Here is a 26,933-nt window from a genome sequence, read left to right as displayed (position 1 = left end):
ATAAGATAATATTAAGCTGAGACATCTAATATTGTCCTTGTTCCAATACATTATTTAGCCCGTCATGAACAGCTTATGCACGAACTATTGGGACTTAATTATACAAAATTAAGTAGAGAATCAATAAAAAAATGTTTAGTTGGTGGTAGTTGTTGAAATTGTTTTTTTAAAAAGATATAAACTGTCGGACATTTACTGAACCGTTTTGACGAGAGTGAGCCATTAGCTTCATTTCCTGCCATTTGTTTTACAATATCATTTAGCTTGATATTTGTGTCCAACCAAGTGGTTCACTTCACAAATTTCCAATGAAAGCCATGACCCCTTGTTTCGGAACGACAAGGAGTATGGGGGAGAGTTGTACCTTGGGACACTTTTCATATTTTAATTTTTAACGTCAATTATTTTAATTAAATTTAAAATCTAAATGTCACATTAAAGTACACCAACTTATATCTATGCAAATAGATTTTTTTTAAATTCAGACTGAAAATAAAATATTGCTAGAGATTTAAAGTAAGAGTTCTATGCTGTCTCTCAAGGTATAACACGAGAATCGTTTTGACAGCGTGAATTGTTGAGTGGAAGAGAAGCTATATCCTTACAGTATATCATACATAATCGTTACTATGACATTAAAGCTTAATAAAATGCGTGGAAAGACGTTTCTTTACAAGTTTTAACCAACAGACTTACTTTGGAATATTCAGTGCTGAAAGGAAATCTTTTACGTATTCTGACTTTTCTTCTGGTGTGTGCCTAAACACCTTTGCATTAAGAGATTTGCCATCTGAAATTATTAACACACACATATAAATTAGGAAAAAATGTCAAAACGAAACGGCAGAATGTTGTACAAAAATCTAGTAAGGCGTTAAATATATAGAAAAAGAAGAAAAAAGGATGGTTATTTTAAAAATGAGGTATTTTAAATTATAAATTAAAATTAATTTTCAAAGTGATTTGAAAAGTTTAAAGTTAAGTACTCATTTATGATTTGCTTAAAAGAGAAGTTATTTTATTGGAGCAACAACAATAACCGTTGTTGACAAAGGAAACCGGCTTGATCTGCCCCTGCTTTAACCAATAGAATTGTTTGATACTTCAACCATCGGAAGTCGTTTTATCAGAGCCAGAAATAATCATTTTTCACTAATGAAAATAAGTATGATAACAATAATAATAATAGCATTTATGTAATATTTTTTCATGAATTTTGTGATCACTTTTCATAATTGTTTTGTAATTTTTCTCAAAGATTCATATGATAATTGGAAACAAAAATAAAGCAAAACCAACGCGGGTAATTCATACTCCCACGTTTTTAATTTTGTGCGATTTTTAATTAAGCACTTTTATTGTACTTGGCCTGATTGTCACAGAAAAATCTGAGGCCTGCTTTTGCTTATATCTCAGCAACTAGACCACTTAGAGACTTCGAGATTTCACTAAATGATTTGCTTAATCTTAAGGTACAACTTAACGCTAAAAAAAGTCAATTCTAAAATAAAATAATTATTTCGGTTAGAATGGAAAACAGCAAATTTCATATAATTTCCCCATTAAATGTTTAAATATACAGCAATATCAATAGCAGTCATAACAAAAATTTGAATCAAGGCTTCTCTGGAGTAAGTAAGAGAATTATCCCCTATCATTGTTTTCTTAGGAATTTTATCCTCATTTATGCCAATAATTAAAAACAAGGTTAAGTAAAGACACATAGTAGGATCTTTATCACGAGTAACTAGTATGTTATGAAATATGAATTAGTTTCGCAAACCTTCAATATTTAAATAGTTCTAACTAAATTAGCACACAAACAAATCCTAGAGGGGAAGAAAGATTAAAATTTAGTGCGAAATGCTTAAAGTTTCAGACACGTGTAATAGTTTTTTTTTCTTTTTAATATGAAGCATTTAAATGAAAAAGAGGTGAAATTTCGTGATGGTATCATGATTCTATTTCTGAAATATATTTACACTAAAAAGAATAAAGTAACAGAATTTTTTTAAAAAATACTAAGCACTTTCATAATGCACTCAAAAGGACAAAATAACTGTTCTGGGTCAGAAAGGACAATATTTAAGTATTCCTGTAGTTTTCAATTATTCCAAGAAAATGACTCCACAAACGAGGAAAAGTACGGCTCAAGTCATTTCAAACCAAACCTTCTCAGAAAAATATGCACGTTTCAACACTCAAATTTATGACAGAAAGTTAGATAATGATAAGAAGTTCTCTACATGACTTGGGCCGCACTTTTCCTTAGGTTTTTTTTTTTTTTTTTTTTTTTTTTTTTTTTTTTTTTAACACTGTTATTTACTTGTATACAGGTTGCCCTTGTGCCCTTGCTTTCTTTCTGCTTTCAGTAGTAAGTGAAAACTCTCTAGTAATTCTTTTTACATGTTAAAATATTTACACGCAAATATTCATGGTTTGAATTTTAGTTACATTTAATTAAATTTAACTGAACCGACTTCGAGCAAAAGTAATAAAATTTAAATTTTAATCACTGACGATCATTAAGTTAACCATCACTTTTATCTACAAATGCTAAATTTATTTTCTTTTACGAAAAACATCGCACAAAATATTTCGCAAAATTTCTATAAAAACAAATTATGTAAACAACGAAATAGAAATAACAAATGAACTTCCCGAAAAGTACATCTAAATCTCGTTGTTGCTTAATAATCGGACAAGTTCTTACTAGTCAGTAATATTTCTCTAATGTATTTCTAAATTTATTTATTACATTTCTATGTAATTATATTTCTATAAAATTAAGGACTTAAAAAATAAATAAGAAATATTATCGTCATTCTATAGGAAGTGATTCACGGCCCGGTTTGTGATAACTAAGATGTTACTGCAGAACTCCAATATTCCGAATCAATTCCACCAAATCCCATTCGGATAAACAAAAATTTGAAAAATTCAATTTTTCTAAAATAGAAGTTTGTATTAATCAGTTACTGTATGTATGCTGAAAATGAGAGAAAAAAGCTAGTTTTAAAGAAAAAGCTTTTAATTGATCAAATAGAAAAATAACGCTTTTCATGCTATGCGTACTTACATGTGCTGTACATTAGTACACAGCGTGTACTATGTACATTCTGTGTTGTAAATGAAAGTCATTGCTTGCTAAGTACACGGTCAAAGTAAGCTGTTTGACTAGCTTCGCGGAGGTAAGGATAATAATATGCTTCAACATACTGTCTGACCACGGATTGTATGGAAAGACAAACATCCGTCTTACAGCCGGAAATGGACAAATCTATTATTTTTTAGCGATGCCAGCTTTTGCAGAAACAGAATCTCATTCAAATGAGCGGAATACCGGCATTAAAATTTTACTTTTCACCCTCATTCAGATAGATTCGTCTTAACTCGACGTTTGAAAATTCCATACAATCCGTGGTTGGGCAGTAATCATTTTTTTTACGAATCACAGCAAGTGCAATCGCCTTAATTTTTTTTCTCAAATTCTGAAAGCGTTTCGAAAAATCAGAGATTCGGATAGTTAGAGTTCGGATGGTTAGAATTCTACTGTAGTTGAATTCAAATGTCATTTAATTAAATTCGAGAAATACTGGATGATATAAGCCACATATTTCTTACCAGGAAATAAGGGTGATACTACTCGAACACCAAGATCATAAAGATGGGAAGTTATCGAGTTGAAATCGTTGTACGATCCAGGCGATCCATGAAGCGCCAGTACTAACGGAGAGACCTTTGGATCACAGTTCTGGTAGCCGGTGTCAATATATTTCACTTTGAAGTTAATGTCTCCTTTAGGTACTGTCCAATACTTCTTCTCCTTCCGCCATCTTTGAAATAAACTCCCGCACGTTTGGATCTCTATCTCTTTTTCCTCAATTGCTCGTTCGTATGTCAGCTTGTTCATTAAAAGTTCATCATTTAGAATTTTAGAAGGCTCCTCCTTGCAGACGGCATAGATGTAACGAATCTGAGTTTTTGTCGAACTTTTGGGCAAAAGTGTGCGGAAGAGTTTTGCAAAAGCAGGTCCCGTTACGAGCACCATGTTTTTCTTTCTCCTTTTTATTTCCTTGTAGCTTTGAGGGGCTAATACATATTACAGCATGCTGAAACCTGTTCGAAAAAAAAGATAAATGCATGTAATTGCAAAAAGTATTAACGAAACGTACATTTGAAGACTTATAATGTCATTTAATTACAAGTTGTTACGAAGTAACACCAATTACACTTGAAGAAAGTTGGAAAGAAGTATGGTAGAGAAGTTCTGGAAGATAAATTTTCTATTGCCTTATCACCAAAAAACGTGACTGTAAAAAAACCTGCAATGACTCAAAAAAAAAAAAAATAATAATAATAATAATAACATAAAGTAAAATTTTCTGATTAAACTTTTAATCTTATAGTAGGCGATACCTATACGGTAACTAAATAATTCGGTAATTGATAGTCCACGATTTTCTGACTTAAGTCCTCTTCATGATCTAAATCAGGGCTGTCCAACTGCAAAGAGCCGACGGGCCAGAATTCCGGCCACAGATCTCCTGGCGGGCCGCAGTTTGAAAAAGTTGAACTATAACCTCTTATACAATAACAATTAATTTTAGTCGAATTATTAATTACTAGTGGTACCCGCTCGGCTTTGCCCGTAACAGAAAATTAAAAGGTCTTTTGGTTCGCCTGTACGTTTACAAATAATATATGGTGAATTTTCACGCTAATTGGCTTGTGTCCATGTTACGGTTCCACTTATGATAATTTTGTAATTTACTCGTCCATCTTATGATAATTTTGTTCTTAAAATTGTAATAGAAAAAGAACCACATCGAATTTTCGAAAAATCACTTCGAGGTGCACACCCCCATGCTACAAACTAACTTAGTGCCAAATTTCATGAAAATCGACCTAGTCTAGGCGCTATGCGCGTCACAGAGATCCTGACAGAGAGATTCTGACAGACAGAGAGAGATCCGGACAGAGAGACTTTCAGCTTTATTATTAGTAAAGATAAAACAATGAAACAAAAGTTTTATAAAACAATTTGCTTACATTTTATTGGAAAAACTCGTCGCAACCAATCAGATCAATATCATCAACGGAAAAAGAGTAGAGAGTTGTGACGAGAGCAATCTCAATTTCTTTTTCGATATCAACAAAGGCCGTAGAGTCAGTGAAGGGGGTCTTTATTTTTAACTAATTGCAAGCAGGTTTTGCTTATCTGAAATGTTTCTCTCTTCCCTCCCTGTCTCCCCCCCGCCAACGCGACACAATACTATTTCTAGGAATTCGTTTGAACTCCAGCATGCAAGGTAAGACTGCTTGACCTTGATCTGCAGATGTCCTGTACCTTTTTCTCCCAATACAATGAAAGGAGTAAAAGAGCGATCAAGAGGAAATTTCGGGGACCCCGGCCTGACCAAAAATGGTAGTGTCGGATGCTTATTGATGCCATAAGATGTGGAAAAAAGAAATATGCTGAATAAGAAGTTGGCGGGCCGCATGAGGCCCACGGGCCGCTTGTTGGACAGCCATGATCTAAATGAATCGGTAAATATAAATTTTAATCTGTTTTCATGGATTATAGATTTGATTCTTCTTCGTTATTTGTTGATTGACATTTTGAAAAAATTCAAAAGTCAATGCTTTGCACACTGGTAGAAACTATTTTAGGTCGTAATTGTAACGCTTCTTTTTAAGACCAGCAGAAAAAGATGGTCAATCAAATAAAAAAAAATTGTTGAATCAAACTAAATAAAATGAAACTATAAAATAAAAATAGGTAAGTAAACGAAAGAAAATTAGATATTGAAAAAACAAATAAATGAATATGAGCCTGTCCATCTTTAAAATTTCTTGTTCTTGGGAATTTTTCTTCTACTCAGTTTGTTTTAAACTTAAGCTATTTTGATAAAGAAAAGCCTTTTATAAGTTTCGACGTTGAACTAGGGTTTATTCTAGAAACACGAGAAAACTATGCGAGAAATGTGTCTTGCTATAGGCATAGATTGGCTCATTTTCGATATGTTTTTCACAATGTTCTGCGGTCACCCAAGTCAACTAGTGATTAGAACAAGGTGTTAATTTTTTGTTTAAGAATATTGTAATACAAATTTCATGTTCATTTTCAAATCTTTACTTTATTTGCTGTAATAAATGATTGATTCGTTATCTGGTTAATACTTGAAAACCATAGGCTCGCGGTAGAAAATAGACAGTAGTCAAATAGAAAAAAAAAGTTTTTTTTTTTTTTAACAATGACTTTTTTTTTTTTTTTTTGGTGAATAAGAATATGATGCTTTAATAGCATTGGGGAAAAATTATAAATTGTTTGTAGTGATAATTTAGAAAATAAATGTTGATGCTTAAAAGGTTCATGGTGGTCGAAATGAAGTCGGAATTTTCGAAACCACACATGACGTCATGACATTATCATGCATGCATGTAACAAGTAGAACCTTTCAGAAAGTGAGTAGAAATTAGATTTAGAAGTCACGGATTCCAAGATCGTTTGTATCCATTTCTATATGTTTTGTCTTTCATTCTCAGTCAATGTTGCGCGGAAAATTTTGACCTGTTTTCGGTAATGTTTACCTATCCGATCTAAAAAAAATTTTCTTATCTTTACTTATAATAAAGTTGAAAGTATAGTGCCTATAGTTGAAAGTCTGGATCTCTGTGACGCGCATAAAGCCTAGACCGTTCTGCCGATTTTCATGAAATTTGGCACGAAAATAGTTCGTTGGATGGGGGTGAGCATCTCGAAGCGATTTTTCAAAAATTTGATTTTGTTCTTTTTCTATTCCAATTAAAAGAACATTTTACCGAGCAAATTATCATAACATGGCCGTGCAAATTACCAAATTGTCATAACGTAGAACCGTAAAATGGGCGAGCAAATGAACATAGCAAATTAGCGAGAAATTTATCATCCATTATTTGTAAATATACAGGCGAACCAAATGGCCTTTTAATTTTTCTACGACGGGCAAAGCTGTGCGGGCACCGCAAGTACATAATAATTGTGAAATGAAGTTAATTCACAATCACCCGGCTGTCTTTAACTTGCACTGTATAATACACGGATATCTGGTTGCTCTGAGAGGGTGTTTGAGATGTTTGATTCTAGTGCCATGTTATTTTTTTACTGTAACTTAATTTAATTATTCAAGTAAGAATACATGCTGTTTGTAATCAAAGCTTGCTGCTTCACTGCGTGATGAAATACTCGGCTCACAGTAACAACAATATTTTGGATGTTATTTTTACGCTAATTTTGACATTGCTTTTGATGTTTTTCTGTGATTTTTCTCGAAGATTTTTTTTTAGTTATGGATAACAGTTGCAATACAACTTGCAAATAAATATTGTAAAAATTTTATAGTTTATTAATGTAAAAATATTTTGACCAACCAATCAAGTTCTTTTGTGTTACGAAACATTCTTTTTTTTTTTCCCGTCAAATTTGTTACACCTTTTACTGGTCCTCGGGAAGGTCAAATGTACACTCTCCGCCCACCCCTGGAAACATTCGAAATGTCGAGCCTGTCCTCGGGCCAAAAAAAGGTTTGAGAACCACTGCAGTAAATCCATTTTTCTTTCATTTTATTTTGATAACAGAAAATTAACTCTACGTTATCTTCAGATGCGCCCTTATCGGACTATTATCGGTTAACTATTATTTGTATTTCCTTCATGACGTAACGATGAAGTAACTTTTATTAATGTCTTTTAACTTTTTCCAACTAATACGTAATGAATATCGATTGTTGCGTAGCAGTAACTAATCGCTTAATCGTTTCGGCACTGTTAATTAAGCTTCCGCTGAGTAACGAAATTAGGTTCAGAGAGTTCCAATTAAGGTTAGGACTTGGCCGAGCCTTAGAGATGGGTAATTAATGTAAAGTAAAATAAAATAATTTGAAAGGGAGCTTTTTATACATCTATGCTTTTGAAAGTCAGAAAAGAAATTATTCACCTTCAAAAATTTTAATTTGACCAAGGTTGTACAACTAGTGATTGGAATGCTAATTCGCCCTATTGCAACACTTGGCCTTTCCTTTGACTGCATCTGATGGGTCAATCTCTCCCTTGGTTGAAATCTTAATTCAATTCGTTGCTTTCATATCCATTATTTCCAACAAAGAAATTCATTTTTCACATTTTAAGTAAGTATTTCAAACTTTATAAACTTATCGCAGTGTAAATAAACTAGTTCAACATTATAGACAACCTATTACAACATCTTCACACATATAATAGCGAATTCACTGATCGAGTAACGCTGACGTCATCAACAATGAAACTATTGCCACGGCATGATAATTTGATAATATTTTTTGATAACGTTTGACCATGCAGGGAAATGCTTTATTTTGACAAAGCTGAACTGGATCCTGTAACTTAACTGTTTTACAGGTATAGACGGTCATTTTAGTAGAATGAAGAAACGAAAAAGTTGTCAACAATGAACGCTATCTACTGGGAGTTTAGGATTAATGCACTGGCATTAGGGTTAAAATTTCAACTATCAAACTATCACCAAACATGCAATTGCTTCGTTCAAGTGTAGTAACAATTTTCACCCGTCATACATTGACGGGCGATTTTCTAGTTGCAAATCAACTACTTCGATACTGTAAATAAACTATTTCACCATTGAAAAACAAACTTTTTCATCATTGTAAACAAACTATTGCGCCAATGTAAACAAACTATTTCACCATTGTAAACAAACTATTTCAACATTGTCCATAAATAATTTTCACTTTGTTAGAATTAAAAACTAGAAATAATCTGAAGAATTGAAGTTACATCACATCCCCTATATACCACGCATGAAAGGCCTGAATTTGGCTTGTAGTAAGTAAAACAAAACATAAGTTTTCTTCCACGAAATTCTGCATTGTAACACCCCCTCCCTTCCCCAACATTTTACATTGTAATGAAAGGATATTTTTACGTGTTGTAACTAAAAATTAGTTCAAAAAAATTGGTATTAGTTGCATTGTTTCGAAACTAAGTGCCACACACTCGTAGGAGAAATAAATATGCTTACGTCTTTCTAAAACACATTTAGGCACCACTATGCACTATTTTCGTACATTTTTTATGAGAAATCCTCCATGATACTCCTAAATCTCTTTGGTTTCTCACAAACTTGCTTTCTAAGCCAAAATTTTGAGTGTGTGCCTGCTTGAAACCTTAATATTTTGTGACGTTTAATAAAACGAGGCATGAAGTGCATCAATGTATTCGTTGAGATATGCAAAGATGATATACTAAAAGTATAAAAGTGTTTGTGTAAGTGAAAAGAAATTTTTTTGTACTTCATTGGTAAATAGTGAGAAATTTGACAGGTATGCTAATATTAGGCAATAAATTCACCCCAAATTTTAGAATAGAGAGCAAACACAACACATAAAATGCTTTTTATAATAGGATTTGGGGCCACACAATCAGGGCTTGCCTTCTCCGGGCTTGCCTTGTGGAAATAAAGGCCTGCCCGTACTATTCCAAATCAAGATGTTTAACCCCAGAACTGGTGCTTCGTTTTCATAACAGAACTGTGTAAAAAGCAAGATAAAATCTCATACTGTGAAGCTGATCGGTTAATAAAGTAATTTATGCATATGTGCATAAAATAGTTTGTTAACCGATAATTTTCGTACTTCCGTTCATGCAACAAAATAAAAACAGTGAAATCTCCTTTTATATAATGAAATAGTTTGGTTTTGGATGAAATGTTTCAGTTGAAAATATCAAGTAGGTGAGAAAGGAGGGGCGGGAGTACATTTTTAAGCACATTTTCGGTAAATTAGAACTCTTTGAAATTAATTTCGAAAATTATAATTGTGGGAGATAATCACAGAAAAATATCTCAAATATTTCAGAGTTCAGTTCATTTGCGCAGGATGATGAAACTATAATAGCAATAATAATAATATGCAGAAATAATTATAAGACTGGCACACAACTATTGGCAGGTTCCTGTTTTTGATGGTGACACGACTTTCTTCTTTATCGTTTCACCCTTTTATTCCCCATGTAATGGACTCGAAAAAGAACAATTTCAACAAACTTGCATAAAAAAAGAGAAACATTTTTCAAAAATACTAAAAACCGAAAGAAGAAATCCGGAAAAATTAGTCATGCAGGACCAGAGCCTGATTACCGCAGGGGCATGTGGGGCACAGGCCCCTCCTCTTAGATTTCAGGGGGACCTAAAATCCCCTTACTTTATTATGCTAATTAAAAATAAATAATGATTTCATTCAGAATCTAGAGTACAATGAGATCATTGATAATATTGCAAATGCCAAAACAAGGAAAAAAATCTATTTGTTGATAAAAACTCCCCTTCAAAATGTGATCTCTTTGCACAAATCAGAAAACCACTCCAAATTTAGTCTGTATTTAGTAATTAAATTTATATCATAGATAATTTTGGTATTTACGGTTCACTGCAACGGGCAAAGTTTAACCACATTTTATATATTTATCGTATACTACTATATCTCTTCTACTTTTTAAATGTATGTATTATATTGTGGTACCACCAAATTTAGTATGGTTGTGTTAAAACGCAAGTATCGAAATATTTTATGGCTTCAACATATAAAAAAAAGCGGGAATGGGGGGGGGGGGGAGCACAAAATGAATTTCGTACCCTGTGTCTTCAAAAATCTTAGTCGGGCCATAGGGGGTTGGGGGGCTGAAATAGAAATGTGTCCCATGTCCAATGTCAGGATGATCGGACTCTGTGCAGGGCAACAGTCAATTTTTATTATGAGAATAGAACCTTAATGCTACATTTGTTCCTATAGTCCAGGATCTGAAGGGGGTTGAGCATGCATGTAAAGGCTGACGCAATATTATTTCTGATTATTGTTACAGGCACGATGGTGATTATGAAACCTCATGTCGTCGCCCCCCTGGGTGGTCGACAACCCCGGGGGAGGGGGGAAAGCAGTGGGGGAGCAGTTTTCTAAAACACTCATAACTCGCGAACTATTTGAGATAAAACATTGAAAAAAGTGACAATCGACGCAACAAAACAAGGGCTTCATAAAAGCTAAATATGATAATGGACCTATCTTTGTTGGTTTCTGAGTAAATTTCCATTTTTCGCAAACAAGCAAAATTTTTGAACAAAATGCGCAAAACAAACTTTTTTTGACCAAAATAAATTTCAAATCAAATTTTTTTGATTTTTTTTTTTCAAATAAAGTTTAAAATATCATTATTCAGATTGTTAAAATCATTTAAGTACTGTTAACGCGTTGAAAAACAAAATGACAGTAGCAAGCTCGAACACGATTTGCATTATAGTTCAGGATCTGAAGGGATATTTTGAGCATGCATGGAAGTTCGCCCACCACACCACATGTCTTCGCCCCCCCTGGATGGTCGACAACCCCGGGGTAGGGGGAAAGTAGTGGGGGGAGCCGTTTGCTAAAACACTCATAACTCGCGAACTATTTGAAATAAAACACTGAAAAAAGTGGCAAAAAATGCAACAGAACAAGGGCTTGAAAAACCTAAACATGTTTATGGTCTTCTCTTTGTTGGTTTTTAGTTAAAATTCCTTTTTTAGCAGCCATGCAAAATTTTTGAATAAAATGCGAAAAGCTTTTTTTTGAAAGATAAGTTCTTTTTTAAAATTATTTAACCGTTTAGGGAATCAATAAAACGTGAAACTTCATTATTCAGTTTGTTTAAAACTACTTAATTATTACCAACGTGAGCGTTAAAAAGCGAAATAGAAAATGCAAGCACTTGCCTAAGTTAGCGCATTGAATAAAACGGCAGTATGCTAAGGAGAAAAAAATAGCCTTTTTATCCTTATGACGAACTATTCATTCTTCAGTTTACAAACTTATTTTAATTGCAAAGTATTCAACTATGGCTTTAATTTTGTTATATACTGCTTTAAATTTGAGAGGAACTAGGGAACCAGGCCCAGAGTAGTTTTAATTCAAATATAATTTTAATTTATTTCCATTAATTTATGTTTTCAATTTGCAAAAAAGAATATTGCGGGTATTGTTTTGCGGATATTGCTTTTTATAATTTACTCAACAAAGAACAATGATACAAGAAATAATATGTACTAAATAAATATAAAAAATGAGAAGCTTGAGCTTTAATGAAAACGAATATAAATATAAAATTATACACTAGAGTTCTAAAAAAACTAATTAAATAAAATTAGTAAAATAATGCGTATTAAAAAATAATTGTAGAACATCAGTATGCATACATAAAGCACTAATGTATCAGAAATTCTGAAAGCTGGATCATACTCTTTTTTGTTGACTTGTAATTGTTCTATTGAATCATTCTCTTCCGAGTATTTTGTAGCTTATGGGTTTTTGCTTTAGTCTTAAAAGCACAGTATTTACAGCAAAATGAATTATTAATTAAAAAATTACAAGATTATTTACAGTTCTTGCCTGCGCAGGGTGGAATTGAACTCTCTGGTAACGTTGGCTGCATCATAAGGTGTGGGGCTTTATTGTTTTATTTTCATTCAAGTGAAACCCAAACTTGGTTACATCTAAAGGCACTGCTAAGGTACAGGGGAATTGATTCAATAGTAGAGTTGAGCAATACTTCTTAGCACATGTTGGGAAGAATTGCAGGAGCATGGTAAAGAGCTGATATTATATTTATTTCTGATGGAAATGACAAGAAATTATTGTGTGTGTGTGTAATGTATTTTCCGGAACTTCTGGTTTTCAAGTTATGAAAACGACAGTGAGATGTACCGATCGTGTTTAAGGTCCACTCTTGTAGTTTGACTATTGGAGAGAAAATTTTATTATTTTTTATTTGGAAACCTGCAAAATCTTTGCTACATTTGAAAGTAGTGTTTGGGACATTATGGACCAGAGTCATTCCATCGATAACTTGAACTTTGTTCTTAAAATAGGGTGCTTCTTCCAGAGTTTTGCTGCAAGAAGTATCATTTTCAATTACATTCACGAAATCGGACCTCGCGCTTTGCTTCAGTGAACCATTCTGATGAACCTAACCTAGCATTGGGCTTATTGTATGGGAATGATTTAGATGTACTAACATCACTTTTGAGCTAACGTTTCCCAGGTTAAATGTTTTTTGGTTTTCTTTTGCTGTTTTTCAGTCGCTATTGAAGACATTGCCATTGCAGGACTTCTCTGGATAAGAGACTATTCACATTTTCTTTAACGTTCCACTGAAATTTTGATGCTGCTTATTGGCAATAGCCTCGCTCACTATGTTTCATAACTCAGGTGTAAAATCTGCAAAAGGGTTATCCTGATCATTTATCCTTTCCGTAATTACTTCGTACTTGCAAACTTGAATGTTTTAATTTTTAAAAAAGTGCCATTGTGACCCATACTAAGCAGCTATAATGCGGTAAAGGTTAAATAATTACTTAACTGGGACATTGTTTTGATAATATTACGAAATAAAACCGCCAAAACAGGAGAGCCACAAAATTTACTTTGGTTTACGTCGAGTCTTCAAGGTACATCCCGCAAACTTGTTTTTTTTTTTTTTTCCTTTTGTGAATTACCTCAAATGCTTTTTGAGCTTGCTTTTATTTCACTTTTCAACGCTTTGATAATATTTAAGTAATTTTAAACTAACTGGATAATGATATTTCAGATTTTATTGGTTCCTTAAACAGTTAAATAATTTTGATAATCTGAAAAAAAAATGCGATTTTATTCAAATTTCTTGCTTGTGTGCGAAAAATAGAATTTTACTCAGAAATTAACAAAGATATGATCATAGTCATATTTAGCTTTTATAAAGCCCCTGTTTTGTTGCGTCGATTGCCACTTTTTTCAGTGTTTTATTTCAAATAGTTCGCGAGTTATGAGTGTTTTAGCAAACGGCTCCCCCCCCCACTGCTTTCCCCCCTCCCCCGGGGTTGTCGATCATCCAGGGGGGCGAAGACATGTGGTTTCATAATCACTATAGTGCATGTGACATTAATCAGAACTAAGTTTGCATCAGATCTTCCATGCATGCTCAAAATATCCCTTCAGATCCTGAACTATAATGCAAATCGTGTTCGAGCTTGCTACTGTCATTTTGTTTTTCAACGCGTTAACAGTACTTAAAAGATTTTAACAATCTGAATAATGATATTTTAAACTTTATTTGAAAAAAAAATCAAAAAATTTTGATTTGGAATTTATTTTGGTCAAAAAAAGTTTGTTTTGCGCATTTTATTCAAAAATTTTGCTTGTTTGCGAAAAAAATGGAAATACTCAGAAACCAACAAAGATAGGTTCATAGTCATATTTAGCTTTTATAAAGCCCTTGTTTTGTTGCGTCGATTGCCACTTTTTTCAATGTTTTATCTCAAATAGTTCGCGAGTTATGAGTGTTTAAGAAAATGGCTCCCCCACTGCTTTCCCCCCTCCCCCGGGGTTGTCGACCACCCAGGGAGGCGACGACATATGGTTTCATAATCACCATCGTGCCTGTAACAATAATCAGAAATAATATTGCGTCAGCCTTTCCATGTATGCTCAACCCCCTTCAGATCCCGGTCTACTAGAGAAAACCTTCGTTGTTGAGAGAAATCCGCAAAGAAATTTCGTTGCTGATAGTCACGACTTTGCATGGAAAAAAAAGAAGTTGATATATCAAAGAAGATCAAATTGACAAGATACAAGGACGGATTCAGAAACTTTTCAAGGGAGGGGCTATTTGATTTTTATTACTTACCCTTTACTACCTATCCTAGTTTACATAGCGTCAACTCTGAGCAAAAGTAACACATCTAATCCCAGAAATAACAGTAAGATATCCATTTGTTGCTTTGAGGCGACGATATGTTGATTGCGAATATTTCGATCTTTAATTCCGAAATATTTCTGGAGTTGAACCCCCCCCCCCCCCCCCCAATTCTCCCCCACCCTTATTCTTATATTATCGAATGTCGTCTAAAATTACGTTTTTTGTACTTAAATTTCTTCAATATCGCAAAATTGTGGGAAGAGCATTCACGGGGATGGAAGCCCTCTATCCCCAATTCTCCTAGAATGATCAAAGATCGTGTGAAACTGCTTTTTTAACACGCTTTTATTAGTTTCAACTGTATGTATGTATTTATATATGTATGTATGTATGTATCTTGTAACGGAATCTTGCAGCTCAAATTTCGTCCACTTCCTGCGATTGGATTCTTTTAAAATTTGGCACGCGATCTCACACTCGATGACAATGCAATATTCTATAATCAAATTAATTAATTCTTTTAATTGTTAGTTTCCTCCAATATTAATCAATATTTTGGTATAAATCCAACAATGTGAAAAAGGAAAAATTTAAAAAAATACATTAAAAAATGCGCGCAAAAATTATTTAAAAATATCTACAAAAGCCTTTAATCTTTCTGCATCAAACAAAATTTGTTCCAATGTTCCAAGGTAATTAGAACATGAAATATAATTATTTTAAACTAATTTCATGCCAAAATTTATATGAGCCTTCAATTTGAAATTCATTGCTGCTAATCAGACCATTGTTGAACAAAACTTTTATTCAAATGCATCTCAAATTTTCAAAGTAATATAAATATGATTTCCGCAAACATACATCGATGACTCACAGTAGCTTCCCATCGGGGTGCCCTTGTCTTAACTTTAAGATATTACCTCGCACTCGTTTTATAAATAATTTCATCAATTAAGTCCCAATCTGATTAAAATTTTCATATACCGCAAAAAAAAAAAAAAAAAAAAAAAAAAAAAAAAAAAAAAAAAAACTTTGCCGGATAACTCTCCAACATAAGACTAAAAAACAGAAAAATAGAATAATAGTTTAAAAAACTAAAAAAACACGCTTTCTTAGCAAAATGAACTAAAAAGTGAAAAATAATCTTTGAATGAAAGTAGTTGATCAATCACTTAATTTTAGTGTAATACAAAAAAGCTTGGGGAGCTACTTATCAGTTATCTTGAATTTCTTCCATTTGTTGTCCAAGCAAAATTGTAAATAGACAGCACCCCACGCTTTTTTGTATTACATTAAAATTAAGCGATCGGTCAACTACTATCATCCAAAGATTATTTTTCACTTTATAGTTCATTTTGCTAAGAAAGCGTGTTTTTTTAGTTTTTTAAACTATTATTTTATCTACTTTTGAAATTTCAATTTCAAAAAATTTTCCGCAAAAGAATTCCGAGTAAATTTTTTCCCCCAACGTCATCAAAGATGGACTGCAAGTGCTTTTTTTTCTTCCGGAAACATTTATAGGGGAGCGGAAGCGGATCCTCCACCACTTCAGAAACATCATCGAAGATCATCTAACATTCCGTTTTTTTTTTTTTTTAAATTCAATATCGAAAGCTTAGTGGCGTTGAATCCCTCAAAGGAGGGGCAATTGCTCCCATCGCCCTTTCCTTGTATCCGTGTTTGACAAGATACCATTGAAAAAAGCAACAAAAACGATGGTCTCAAAAATTTGGAATTTTAAAATAGTCTGGAGAACATTTTTCTTAATTCTCTTAAAACTGTTTGCGTACGATAATTGCATCAAATGACAACACTTACAAAACAATAAATTCTAAAGTAATAGAAAAGTGCTTACCAACAAGCGATACTGTATTCTGATGACCGTACAACAAAATCACGGCATGAAAATAAATTTGAGAGCAAAAAACTGATCAATCTCTCTCAGTGAAAAGGATTCGGCGTTGTGAAGTGAAAGTTCCTGACCACAAGGTCATAACTTCTCCTTGGAACCTCAAAAACCGAAACATTGAACTTAAAGCAAAACTTGTTCTCAGTTGTAAAAAAAAATGTCCTCGATTCTAAATCAAACTTTCATAATGCTGGGGAAAAATCATTAAGAGATTGCAACCAATAATGATTGCTGCATCATGTGTGAGCAGCGCCAACTTTGTTCTGGAAAGGAGGGGAATTCCTTTAAAGACGAATTTCCGGTTAACAAGAGTTTTAAATAGAGCTAACAACATACAACTACGTAGTAGATGCTAATTAAATTTCTAACCACATGTAATTCCAAAAGTCTGAGTAGATAATTCATTGCTTGTTCTGTTCTGAAATTCATTGTAGACCTATTCAAAATTTCAAGAAACTTCTATGCAAGGCAGCAATATTTTCATTAGATGTATTGCATATTTTTTGGCTTTTTCCATCTCTAATACTCTACTTCAAGAGAATTCATTTAACTTTTAAAAGAAGACTTTGTTTTCATTCAAAACTTATTTTGCTGTGTTGACGATTATCTTTTAAAGGAAATTATTAGGAATTTTTGCAATATTTTTCTTGATTGTGTTTAAGTTAACTGAATTTTCCATGAATAGTAATTACAAAATGTTGTATAAACATGAATCAGTTTTGTTATTATCCATTATTTGACTATTTCCTTTGTGATGAGAAGATTTAAAGTCCACAAAAATATTAATTATTATTGTTATTATTATTGCCTTAGCAACTGCTAAGTCATGTTGCCCGAAGCACGTATTACGTATTACTGACAATTTTAAGTTCCAGAAGTATTTCACTAGTTTTAAAGGAAATAACGCAAGAACGGCATTGAAATCAATTGCAAACTTGATTTTTAATGTGTAAAAAAAATATTTTTACAATCTTTATTTTATTGCACATTGTGTGAACATTTGATGAAATTTATCATAAAAAAACATTCGTAATGATTTTCACTAATTATGAAAAAAATTTCATGATCATTTAATTTTAGGTTTTACAGAACAGGTTCGTTTTTTTTTTTTTTTTTTTTTTATTAAAGACTACTTCTTAAGTTACTTTCCCCGACCTAATACTTGCCGACTCCGGTTTTTATTTGTTGCCAAAAACAATGAAAAATAAGCGTAATTATTATAAAACTAGAGGATCCAACAGACGTTGTTCTTTTTAAACTTTGTAACTTGAAAAGTTTAAAACTTTCAATAAACTATCGAGTGTTTGAATCGTTTTGTTGGAAAAAATAAGTAAAAGAAAATGTTTTAAACTGCTTGGTGTCAGAATGCGTATATTTATTACAACTTGATTTATCTGATGCCCACTGAGCAGATGTTTTATTAACTATTTTTTCTCCCGTACTTGATGGTTTGTTCCTTCAGCCATACTCAAAGGATAAAAAGCATCCTCAGATATTAAGTGTAAAAAACTAACTACCCATTTAGAACGAAGGGGAAATCCCGCTGCAATATCCCGCATATGAAAAAGAATAAAACAATCGAAAGGATATCGTTTTAAAAAATGCTAAAGGTAAAAACAGTTCTCTGAATAAGCTAAAATCACTCATCCCTAAAGATGTAAAATAAACACATTCTTCAACTTCAAATGACTAAAAACTCTTTTAAGGGGTTACAGTACCTCAAAAATGATGAAACGATCAAAAAAAAATGTTATTGCTTATTTCAAGACAAAAAAACTGTTCTGAACACAGGGGAAAAGTTTCATTGCTTTAGTTCAAATATTTAAAAAGTTATGAGTGGTTTTAGGCCATGCTCCTTATGTGTTCTTATGCAAAAGAAAAACTTCAAATTGTTTTTTCTCGATGATGGTTTTTTTTGTGTTTTCATGTCATTAGAATCCCTAAGGATTTTTTTCTAATTAAGATACAGCTTTAAAGTAATACTTTTTGCAATTGGGATAACATATTTGATAAAACTGTGCATTGGATAAGCATTTTATAAATTACTCTAACGTTTAGAGCATGTTAAACGTTTAAAAACCATTTTTTTTAAACTTTGATTTTTTATATAATTAATCACAGAAAATTTTCTAATGAACTCATAAGCAAAGGAATGCACAGAATTTTAGAAATGGTTATAGTGATCGTTTTGCAAAAACATTTTTTTAAATTAGTGCAAAAATAAAAAAGCCTTGCGGATTTTAAAAAATACAAATTTTTCTCAATTTTTTAAATTTTCAAAAGTAGGCAATATTTTTAAATTTTGAAAATAAATTATTGATTACGAAATAAGTATGCATGTTATGGTTTCAAGGAAATATAAAATTTATATAAATTTAAAAAAATGTTTTAAAGGTACTGTGACCCCCTTAAAAAGAAATTTTTTTTTTCACAAATTGAAATATTTCGCCAAATAAACAAAAAATACAATAAATTACATTAACAGTAGCTTTAAAACGTAAACAAATCATCACGCAACTCTATTGTTTGTATCCAAAGTCGCCAAGCCACCACGTTATTGTAATCCAGCCGATCAGTGAGCGAAGCTACCTCTGACCGATTAGAGGTCCGATCTTTTGTACGAAAACTTTTAAAACTTCATATATTGCCTGATTTGTTCTTTCCGCCAAAGATAAAGATCTTCTACTGCACTGATCTTTTGTGTACAGAACTACCCTGTTGGAATTTATCTGGACGAAAATAAAATGTGTTTCGTCTTTAAATTCCATCATCTTTTCCTTTAATGTACTGATTAGTTAGATAATCCTTAAAGTATTCTTGACATTGGTGCCAAAACTCAGATGGATTTGGGCCGAGAAACAAATGTTGCTAGGTACGGTACTTTCTGATCATTTAGTTAGGAAAACCTATAGCACCGATCCAGTCACATGGTTCAACTACGACGACAGAATACACGTCTTGCGTGAAGCTTACAGTACTTTACTTTAAATTATATCTCTGGACCTAAAATAGTTGCTTCCAAAAAATGAAGGCTTCACTCTCTCTTTACGTTTTATCTATTCTTAGTTGACATATCACAGTAGGAAATTTCATTACAAAAAGCAGAGCTGGCTTTCTTATTGTCCTTTGGCAACGGGTTAGATACTTATTTCAGTTCTCGCTCAACAATAGGTTAAAATAAATATTAATCATTTGGGAGATATAACCATCCAATGTTTAAATTAATTAATTAATTAACAAAAACGTTTCCGATTCGATCAATCGCGCTTCAAAACCATGCTTGCCACAACTTAATTACACACAAAAAGTTTGATCAAAATTGGTACAGCCGTTTAAAAGCCTTATGGTGACAAACATCCGCACAGAAGATTTTTATATATTAAGACTAGAGGACCCGACAGACGTTGTTCTGTTCAAACTTAGTTTATTAAAAATCTTTAACTTTTCAATTTACAATCTAGTGGTTGAACCGTTTTGTTGAAAAAAATAAGTAAAAAGAAAATGTTTTAAGCTGCTTTGTGTCAGAATGCGTATATTTATTACAACTTGATTTATCTAATGCCCACTTTATTAACTATTTTTTCTCCCGTACTTGATGGTTTGTTCCTTCAGCCATACTCAAAGGATAAAAAGCGTCCTCAGATATTAAGTGTAAAAAGCTAACTACCCATCTAGAACAAATGGGAAATCCCGCTGCAACATCCCCCATATGAAAAAGAATAAAACAATCGAAAGGATATCATTTGGAAAAATTATAAAGGTAAAATCAATTCTCTGAATGAGCGAAAATCACTTAGCCCTCCCCCCCCCCCTCCCGATGTAAAATAAACACATTCTTCAACTAAAATGACTAAAAACTCTTTAAAAACGAAAAACAATTATTTGCAATTTCAAATATTTCTCCAAATATACAAAAAATACAATAAATTACATTAACAGTAGCTTTAAAATGTAAACAAATGTTCACGCAGCTCTATTGTTTACAGCCAAAGTCGCCAAGAAACCACGTTACTGTAATCAAGCCGATCAGTGAGCGAAGCCAACTCCGACCGATTAGCGGTCCAATCTTTTGAACGAAATCTTTTTAAACTTCATATATTGCCTAATTTCTTCTTTACACCAAAGATAAAGATCTTCCACTTTACTGATCTTTTGTGTACAGAGCTACCCTGTTGTAATTTATTTGGACGAAAATAACACTTGTTGCGTCTTCAAATTCCATTATCTTTTCCTTTAATAATGTACTGATTAGTTAGATAATTTATAAAGTATTCTTGACATTGGTGCCAAAACTCAGATAGATTTCAGCCGAGAAACAAATGTTGCTATGGTTGCGTTCGACAAACCTAACCGGTCATCCGGTGAGTAACCGGTAACTAATCGCAGCGTTCTATCATCTACCGGTTACCGCACCGATCTCCATTTTAAGTTGTTGATTGGTTGATTGAAGCACGTGATCCTTAGCTGTCACGTGATCGGTTGACTGATTGCTACCGGTTGATCTCGTCGAACGCAAGCTAGGTACGGTACTTTCTGATAAGGAAAACCTAAAGCACCGATCCGGTCACATGGTTCAACAACGACGACAGAACACACGTTTAGCGTGAACCTTCCAGTACTTTACTTTAAAATGTATCACGGGACCTAAAATCGTTACTTTCAAAAGAGAGAGAGAGAGAGAGAAATGAAGGCTTCACTCTCTCTCTCTACGTTTTATTTATTCTCAATAACTGACATATCACAGTAGGAAATTTCATTACAAAAAGCAGAGCTGTATTTCTTATTGTCCTTTGGCAACGGGTTAAATAGTATTTCAGTTCTCGCTCAACAATAGGTTAAAATGAATATAAATCATTTGGGAGATATAACCATCCAATGTTTAAATTAATTAATTAATTAACAAAAACGTTTTCGATTCGATCCATCGCGGTTCGAAACCATGCTTACCACAACTTAATTACGTACAAAAAATTTGATCAAAATCGGTCCAGCCATTTAAAAGCCTTTATGGTGACAAACGAACGCACTGATTTTTATATATTAAGATAGAAAATCGTCCGTCGAGGTATGACGGGTGAAAATTGCTTCTACATTTAAACGAAAAAATTGCCTGTTAGGTGATATTTTTTGATAGTTGAAATTTTAATCCTAAATTCAGTGGATTACTCCAGTAGGTAGCATTAATTGTTGATCATTTTCTTTTCGTTTCTTCATTCCCCTGAAATGACAGTCTTTCCAGTAAAACAGTTAAGTTACCGGATCGAGTTCAGCCTTGCCTCAATAAAGCCATTCCCTGCATATTAATCATTACCAAAACATATTATCAAATTATCATGGCATGGCACGAGTTTCATTGTTGAAACATGTGGGTTACTCGATCATCCGCTATTATTTATATCAGGATTAATTTTGTCAATAAAGTTTAAAAATTGCATAATGTCAAAGCTGAATTTAAGAAAACATAGATTTTTGGATTTCGGACACAAAATTTTCAAACAATGCAGGTTTTTGAAGCTTTCTTTGATTCAAGTCAAATTATCAGTTTAAAACGTTTTCAAAAACTTTTTTCTTCCCTATGGCTTTTTCAAAATTGTTTTTGAATTCCAGCATAAAAACAACTAGAAGTCGTGCGCATACATTGAATAAATAGATAAAGCTTGATAATTTTTTTCCTTTTGTTTTTCAATTACATAATATATTTTCGGAACTCTTTTGCGTGTAATTACCTAAGTCTTATTACGTAATTTAGTTAGTTTAGACATTATTCAAACGCTATTTTTAATATATTCCTAAAGAAATAAAACATTGCAAATTATCACACCACTATTGATGAAATCCAGGAGTGAAATAAGATTAAAATTCTTGGTGAACTAACTTTTAATCATAATTGATCATCAAATTTTATTTAAATCCTTATATAATATTTCTATAGCCTGTTTTTTGTTCCTACGCGAGAACATCCTCAATTCTTGATAGATTTTTTATATTTACACCTCATTTTAAAGCTTATCGTGTAGTCTAATAACGAAAAATTGAATCACGGTCTGAAAATTGATTTTTTTCTGTCGGAAAAACCTGTTTTAAAGCACCGGACTTAGGTTTTCTGTTAAATTTATTAGTCTAATTTGCGCTATGACCGACAGAGCTGAATAGCTCGTTCGGCAGAGCGTTCGAATGGCAACCAGAGGAACGAGTGTTCGGACCCAGCCGGACGACCTGCATCAAAAAATTAGACAAATATCACGCGTTACATGAACACTTGAAAACAATAAATAACACAAGCGGGGTAATAAAAGAAATGTGATGGAAACGCTCCTTGCGGGAACGAAAACTTGACGCAACCTGTAGTTTAAATAAATCTTAATTGTTTTTTTTTTTAAAGCTTTGACCCCGGTCAGAAAACTAAAGCATAATGTAAGCGAAAATATAAGTATCAGGTTTAAGATTTCAGACTACAATGGAATAGTTTTTTGTTCAGAAAAAAAAAAATAAATAAATCGTACATTGAAATGTAGATTTTTCTAATGACCCTTTGTACAAATAAAAAAAATTCTACCACAAATTGAAATTACACTTTTCATTTAGTTAAACTTTGAATATTTATTAAAATTAAAACATTAAAATTACTAACGACTTGATGGGTAAAATATATTTTTTTTTCTTCTTTCGGTAAAAAAACAAATAGCCAGTCAAATTTTTGCTACATTCGAAAAGCTACGCTTAAAAAACGGACTTGGTTGAAATGATTTTGTATTTTAACTCAGGGTTCATACTCAATTTCAGAAATAAAGTGAAGGAGTTTTGGAGGAGTTTTGAAGGAGTGAAACGAGGTTTTGAAGGTGTACTAATGGGCTGTCATTAAATGATGTCGCACTTTTTTTCAACATATTTGACCCCCTTTCCCCTTTATCACAAAGTGTCACACTTCACCTAAACCCTCCTCTTGTCACACGTCATATTTTTTATAAACATATTGTTACAATAACTGTGTGATGTCACTTTTTGTCACCCTCTCTCTTCCCCTTGTCACAATTTCATGAGCCCATCTCCTCCTCAAGGCATGACATCACTTGTGGATGACCCTTTTTACTTTATCATAACTGCGATTTACTAAACAATTGTTTTTTTAACACAATCACTTAATGTAGTACATCTACTTACGTAGTTTTAGACAACCTGACTTTTGCTGCTGAGTGTGTGGCGGAGGATAAAACAATAACCATTAAACTTGAAAAAGTAGAAAAGCACCATTTAAGCATGTTTTACTTCACTTATGAATTGTTTTAGTCCTCTAATAAAATTTTCACCTTCAACTTTTGTAATTTAACAATGAACAATTTGTAAATCACATCTTTATGAAAAAAATAAATGTACGAAATTACTACATTAAAATCGCCCTTGTGACAAAGTTAGTTGTTGATCAAAGTATTATAAGTTACTGTCATAGAGGAAGAATACGTAGTCTTGAACTAAAAAAGAAGGAGTTTTGAAGGAGTTAAAACCAAAATGAAGGAATTTGAAGGACCCTTCAAAAAAAAAAAAAATCCAAATGAAGGAGTATTGGAGGAGTTTTGAAGGAGCGTACGAACCCTGTAACCGTTCGGTTAAATGATGAACACGTGCTGCCATCCAAGCCATAACGGTTCAAGCAGCCTGCGATAACAAATTGTATAAATTTTCAAAAATAAAAACACTTCTCTTCAATATCTTATCTAATATATTATTTCTGTGGATTATTTTTCTGTCGGTATGCGAGATCTTTCTTATTTCTTGAAGAAATTTCTCCTCATTTTCAAGTTCATCGGGCTGGCTAATGACGAAAAATAGACTTACGGTCTAAAAATCAATTTTTCAGAAACGCCCCTTGCTGTTGCAAAACTTTGATGCAACCTGTAGTTCTTATGCAGATTTTTTAAAGCAAAATTTTAATACAATTTTCCAAATTTTTGCGTCGGTTTCGGCCAAAAAAAAAAAAAAAAACAATTAACCGATGTTTTATTTGTATGTATTTTTTTAAAATAAAGCTTAAAAGCACTGAACTTGGTTGTTCGGTTTTATTGATAAATATTTCTCGGTAGAGCGTTCGGCTATAAACTAGATGAACTTCGGGCCCGCCCGGGCTGTCCGACATATTATAGCTAATGTAGATTAATATTATGCATTACATGTACTCATAACATACTACAGATTGCCCACGTAAGGCAATAAAATAAATGCGACGGGAATGTTGGCTAATTTATGCAGGCTACAGTTATTATTCAGATAAGTTGACTACTAACCGAAGGGTGTTTTTTCTTTCTTTTTTAAGCTTTGACTTCGTTCAGACCAATAAGCATAATATAAGCATTAAACAGTATTAGATTAAAAAATTCAGTTCTCAAGGGAATCCTTTTTGTGCAGAAAAACTTTTTCATTGTATTCTGAAATGTATATTTTTCTCATAGCAGAGTGTTCGATCTTTTGTATAAATGAAAAATACTACGCCAAATTGAAATTACGCGTTTCACCCAGTAAACCTTTAACTGTTTATTCGAACACGATGTAAAACATTAAAAGTATTATCAACTTCATTAGTAAGAAATCATTTTCTACTCCTCTGCATTCGGGGGGGGGGGGGATGATGCATTTTGTCTACGTTCGAAAAATTACAATTAAAAAGTGGACTCAGTTCAACTGGCTTTGGTTTTGAATTTTAAATGTTCGATTAAAAGAAAAACATGTGCTGACATTCAAGCCGGAACGGTTAAAGCAACCTGCTATGCGAAATTGTATCATTTTTCAAAAAATAAAAGTTATTTTCAATCTAATTTATTATTTCTCTAAAATGTTTGTTTCAATCACTGCGCGAGATCTTCCTCATTCCTTAATCAAACTCCATGTTTTACGTGTAATTTTAAAGCCTATCATGCTGGCTAATGACAAAACATAGACGCATGGTCTTTTTTTTTTTTTGGCAACAAGCTTTTTTGGCGGGTTTTTTTATTACACATTGCTTCAATGAATAGTATTTGAAAACGACTGCTCGGTTGGTTGGAGTTTCGTGCTGTTAATCAGAATGGCACCAATTCAAATCCGTGCCAATATCTCTTTTTTTTTTCGTCAGATGCTCACGTAGTAGGACTGTATTTGCCACAACCCGTTTTTTCACATGTGCCATTACTGCTTTTTCTCGAATCACTCAGTCTCACTTTTAATGATATTTATGTTTGCATTGAAGATACGTACAGCCAAAAGGTGAGCGATGATCACATTATTACAACATTGTATTTAACGAGGTTTTGTTGCTAATGTCTTCAAATTACATGCCTTCTTCTGTGCGTTTATTTTTTTCCGTTTACTTTAATCCGTTAACTTTTTTCGATTCTTCTTCGTAATGTTATTTCTCTGAAATTTTTAAAGAGCGAAATGCCTCATGAAAGGATTCGAAGAACAGTGCGGAGTTCCGCACTGGTCGTATAGTAAAGTTAATTTCTTCAAAAGAACTGGGTGAATTGAATATTAAAAAAATTACTGATATTTAGGATGGTTTTAAAACAATATTTCTAACTATGACCACTTTACCCCAACACAGGTCATTAACATACATAAAAAAGAAAATGCCATTAAATTATTTAAATTAATGATTTTTTCCGAAAATCCAGTGCAGCGTGTTCTTTATTAATGTAATGTAAAATAACGACAAAAAGATTTGAAGCTTTAAAAGAAATTTTTGTATTTATTATTTACCTAATTGCAAGTCTAATAAACTATAGAAAGCGCTGCATCCACTGTCTAATAGCGGATGAAAAAGGTAAAACAAACAAATGCCGTAACTTATAACTTGCTTTGAAGTTTAGTGAATGACAGTAATTTTTCATTGTATTAGTTGGAAACTTTCTTTTCTATTCCTCTGAAATTACATTACACCATAAACTGTCTGAAGCCCGTAATTTTTCCTCAAAGAAAACACGTGGAACGAAATGTTTTACATTTTTTCGGTAGTATTGTTAATCACCACAAGGAAGCGTATTCGAGCTCTGGAGTTGCGAATTTGAAAAACCTGTATTTTATAACCACTTTAAACCACCAGACCCTAAAAAATTTCCGAGGCTTCACGTTTTAAACAGAAAACTAGAGAATTATTATGAAGAGAAAATATTAGTATATTTTACTCATTTATATTGGCAACAGAGTAGTTTCTTTGAAGTTATTGCTACTCGTATCGTTGTAAGTTAACTTCCCATTTTTACTGTTATCCAAATTATTCATTAATTTTAACCAATGCGGAAGAATCATTAGAAATCAA

General features: G+C 32.7%; 1 protein-coding gene across 1 annotated transcript in view; it reads right to left on the bottom strand.

The window, feature by feature from the left end:
* LOC129222385 (uncharacterized) overlaps positions 1 to 16,704 on the bottom strand; it is a 37,728-nt gene extending 21,024 nt beyond the window's left edge. Inside the window, exons 1-3 of the mRNA XM_054856888.1 lie at positions 16,595 to 16,704; positions 3,625 to 4,119; positions 697 to 790 (exon numbers count right to left, since the gene is read on the bottom strand). Of these exons, the coding sequence (XP_054712863.1) occupies positions 697 to 790; positions 3,625 to 4,051 (521 nt within the window). The 5' untranslated portion in view covers positions 4,052 to 4,119; positions 16,595 to 16,704. The remainder of the gene's footprint in view (positions 1 to 696; positions 791 to 3,624; positions 4,120 to 16,594) is intronic.
* Positions 16,705 to 26,933: the final 10,229 nt, after the last annotated feature.

The sequence above is a fragment of the Uloborus diversus genome, chromosome 5 (genome assembly GCF_026930045.1).
Source record: "Uloborus diversus isolate 005 chromosome 5, Udiv.v.3.1, whole genome shotgun sequence".
In the NCBI taxonomy this organism is placed as follows: Eukaryota; Metazoa; Arthropoda; class Arachnida; order Araneae; family Uloboridae; genus Uloborus; species Uloborus diversus.
This window is presented reverse-complemented; position numbering and strand designations above follow the sequence as displayed.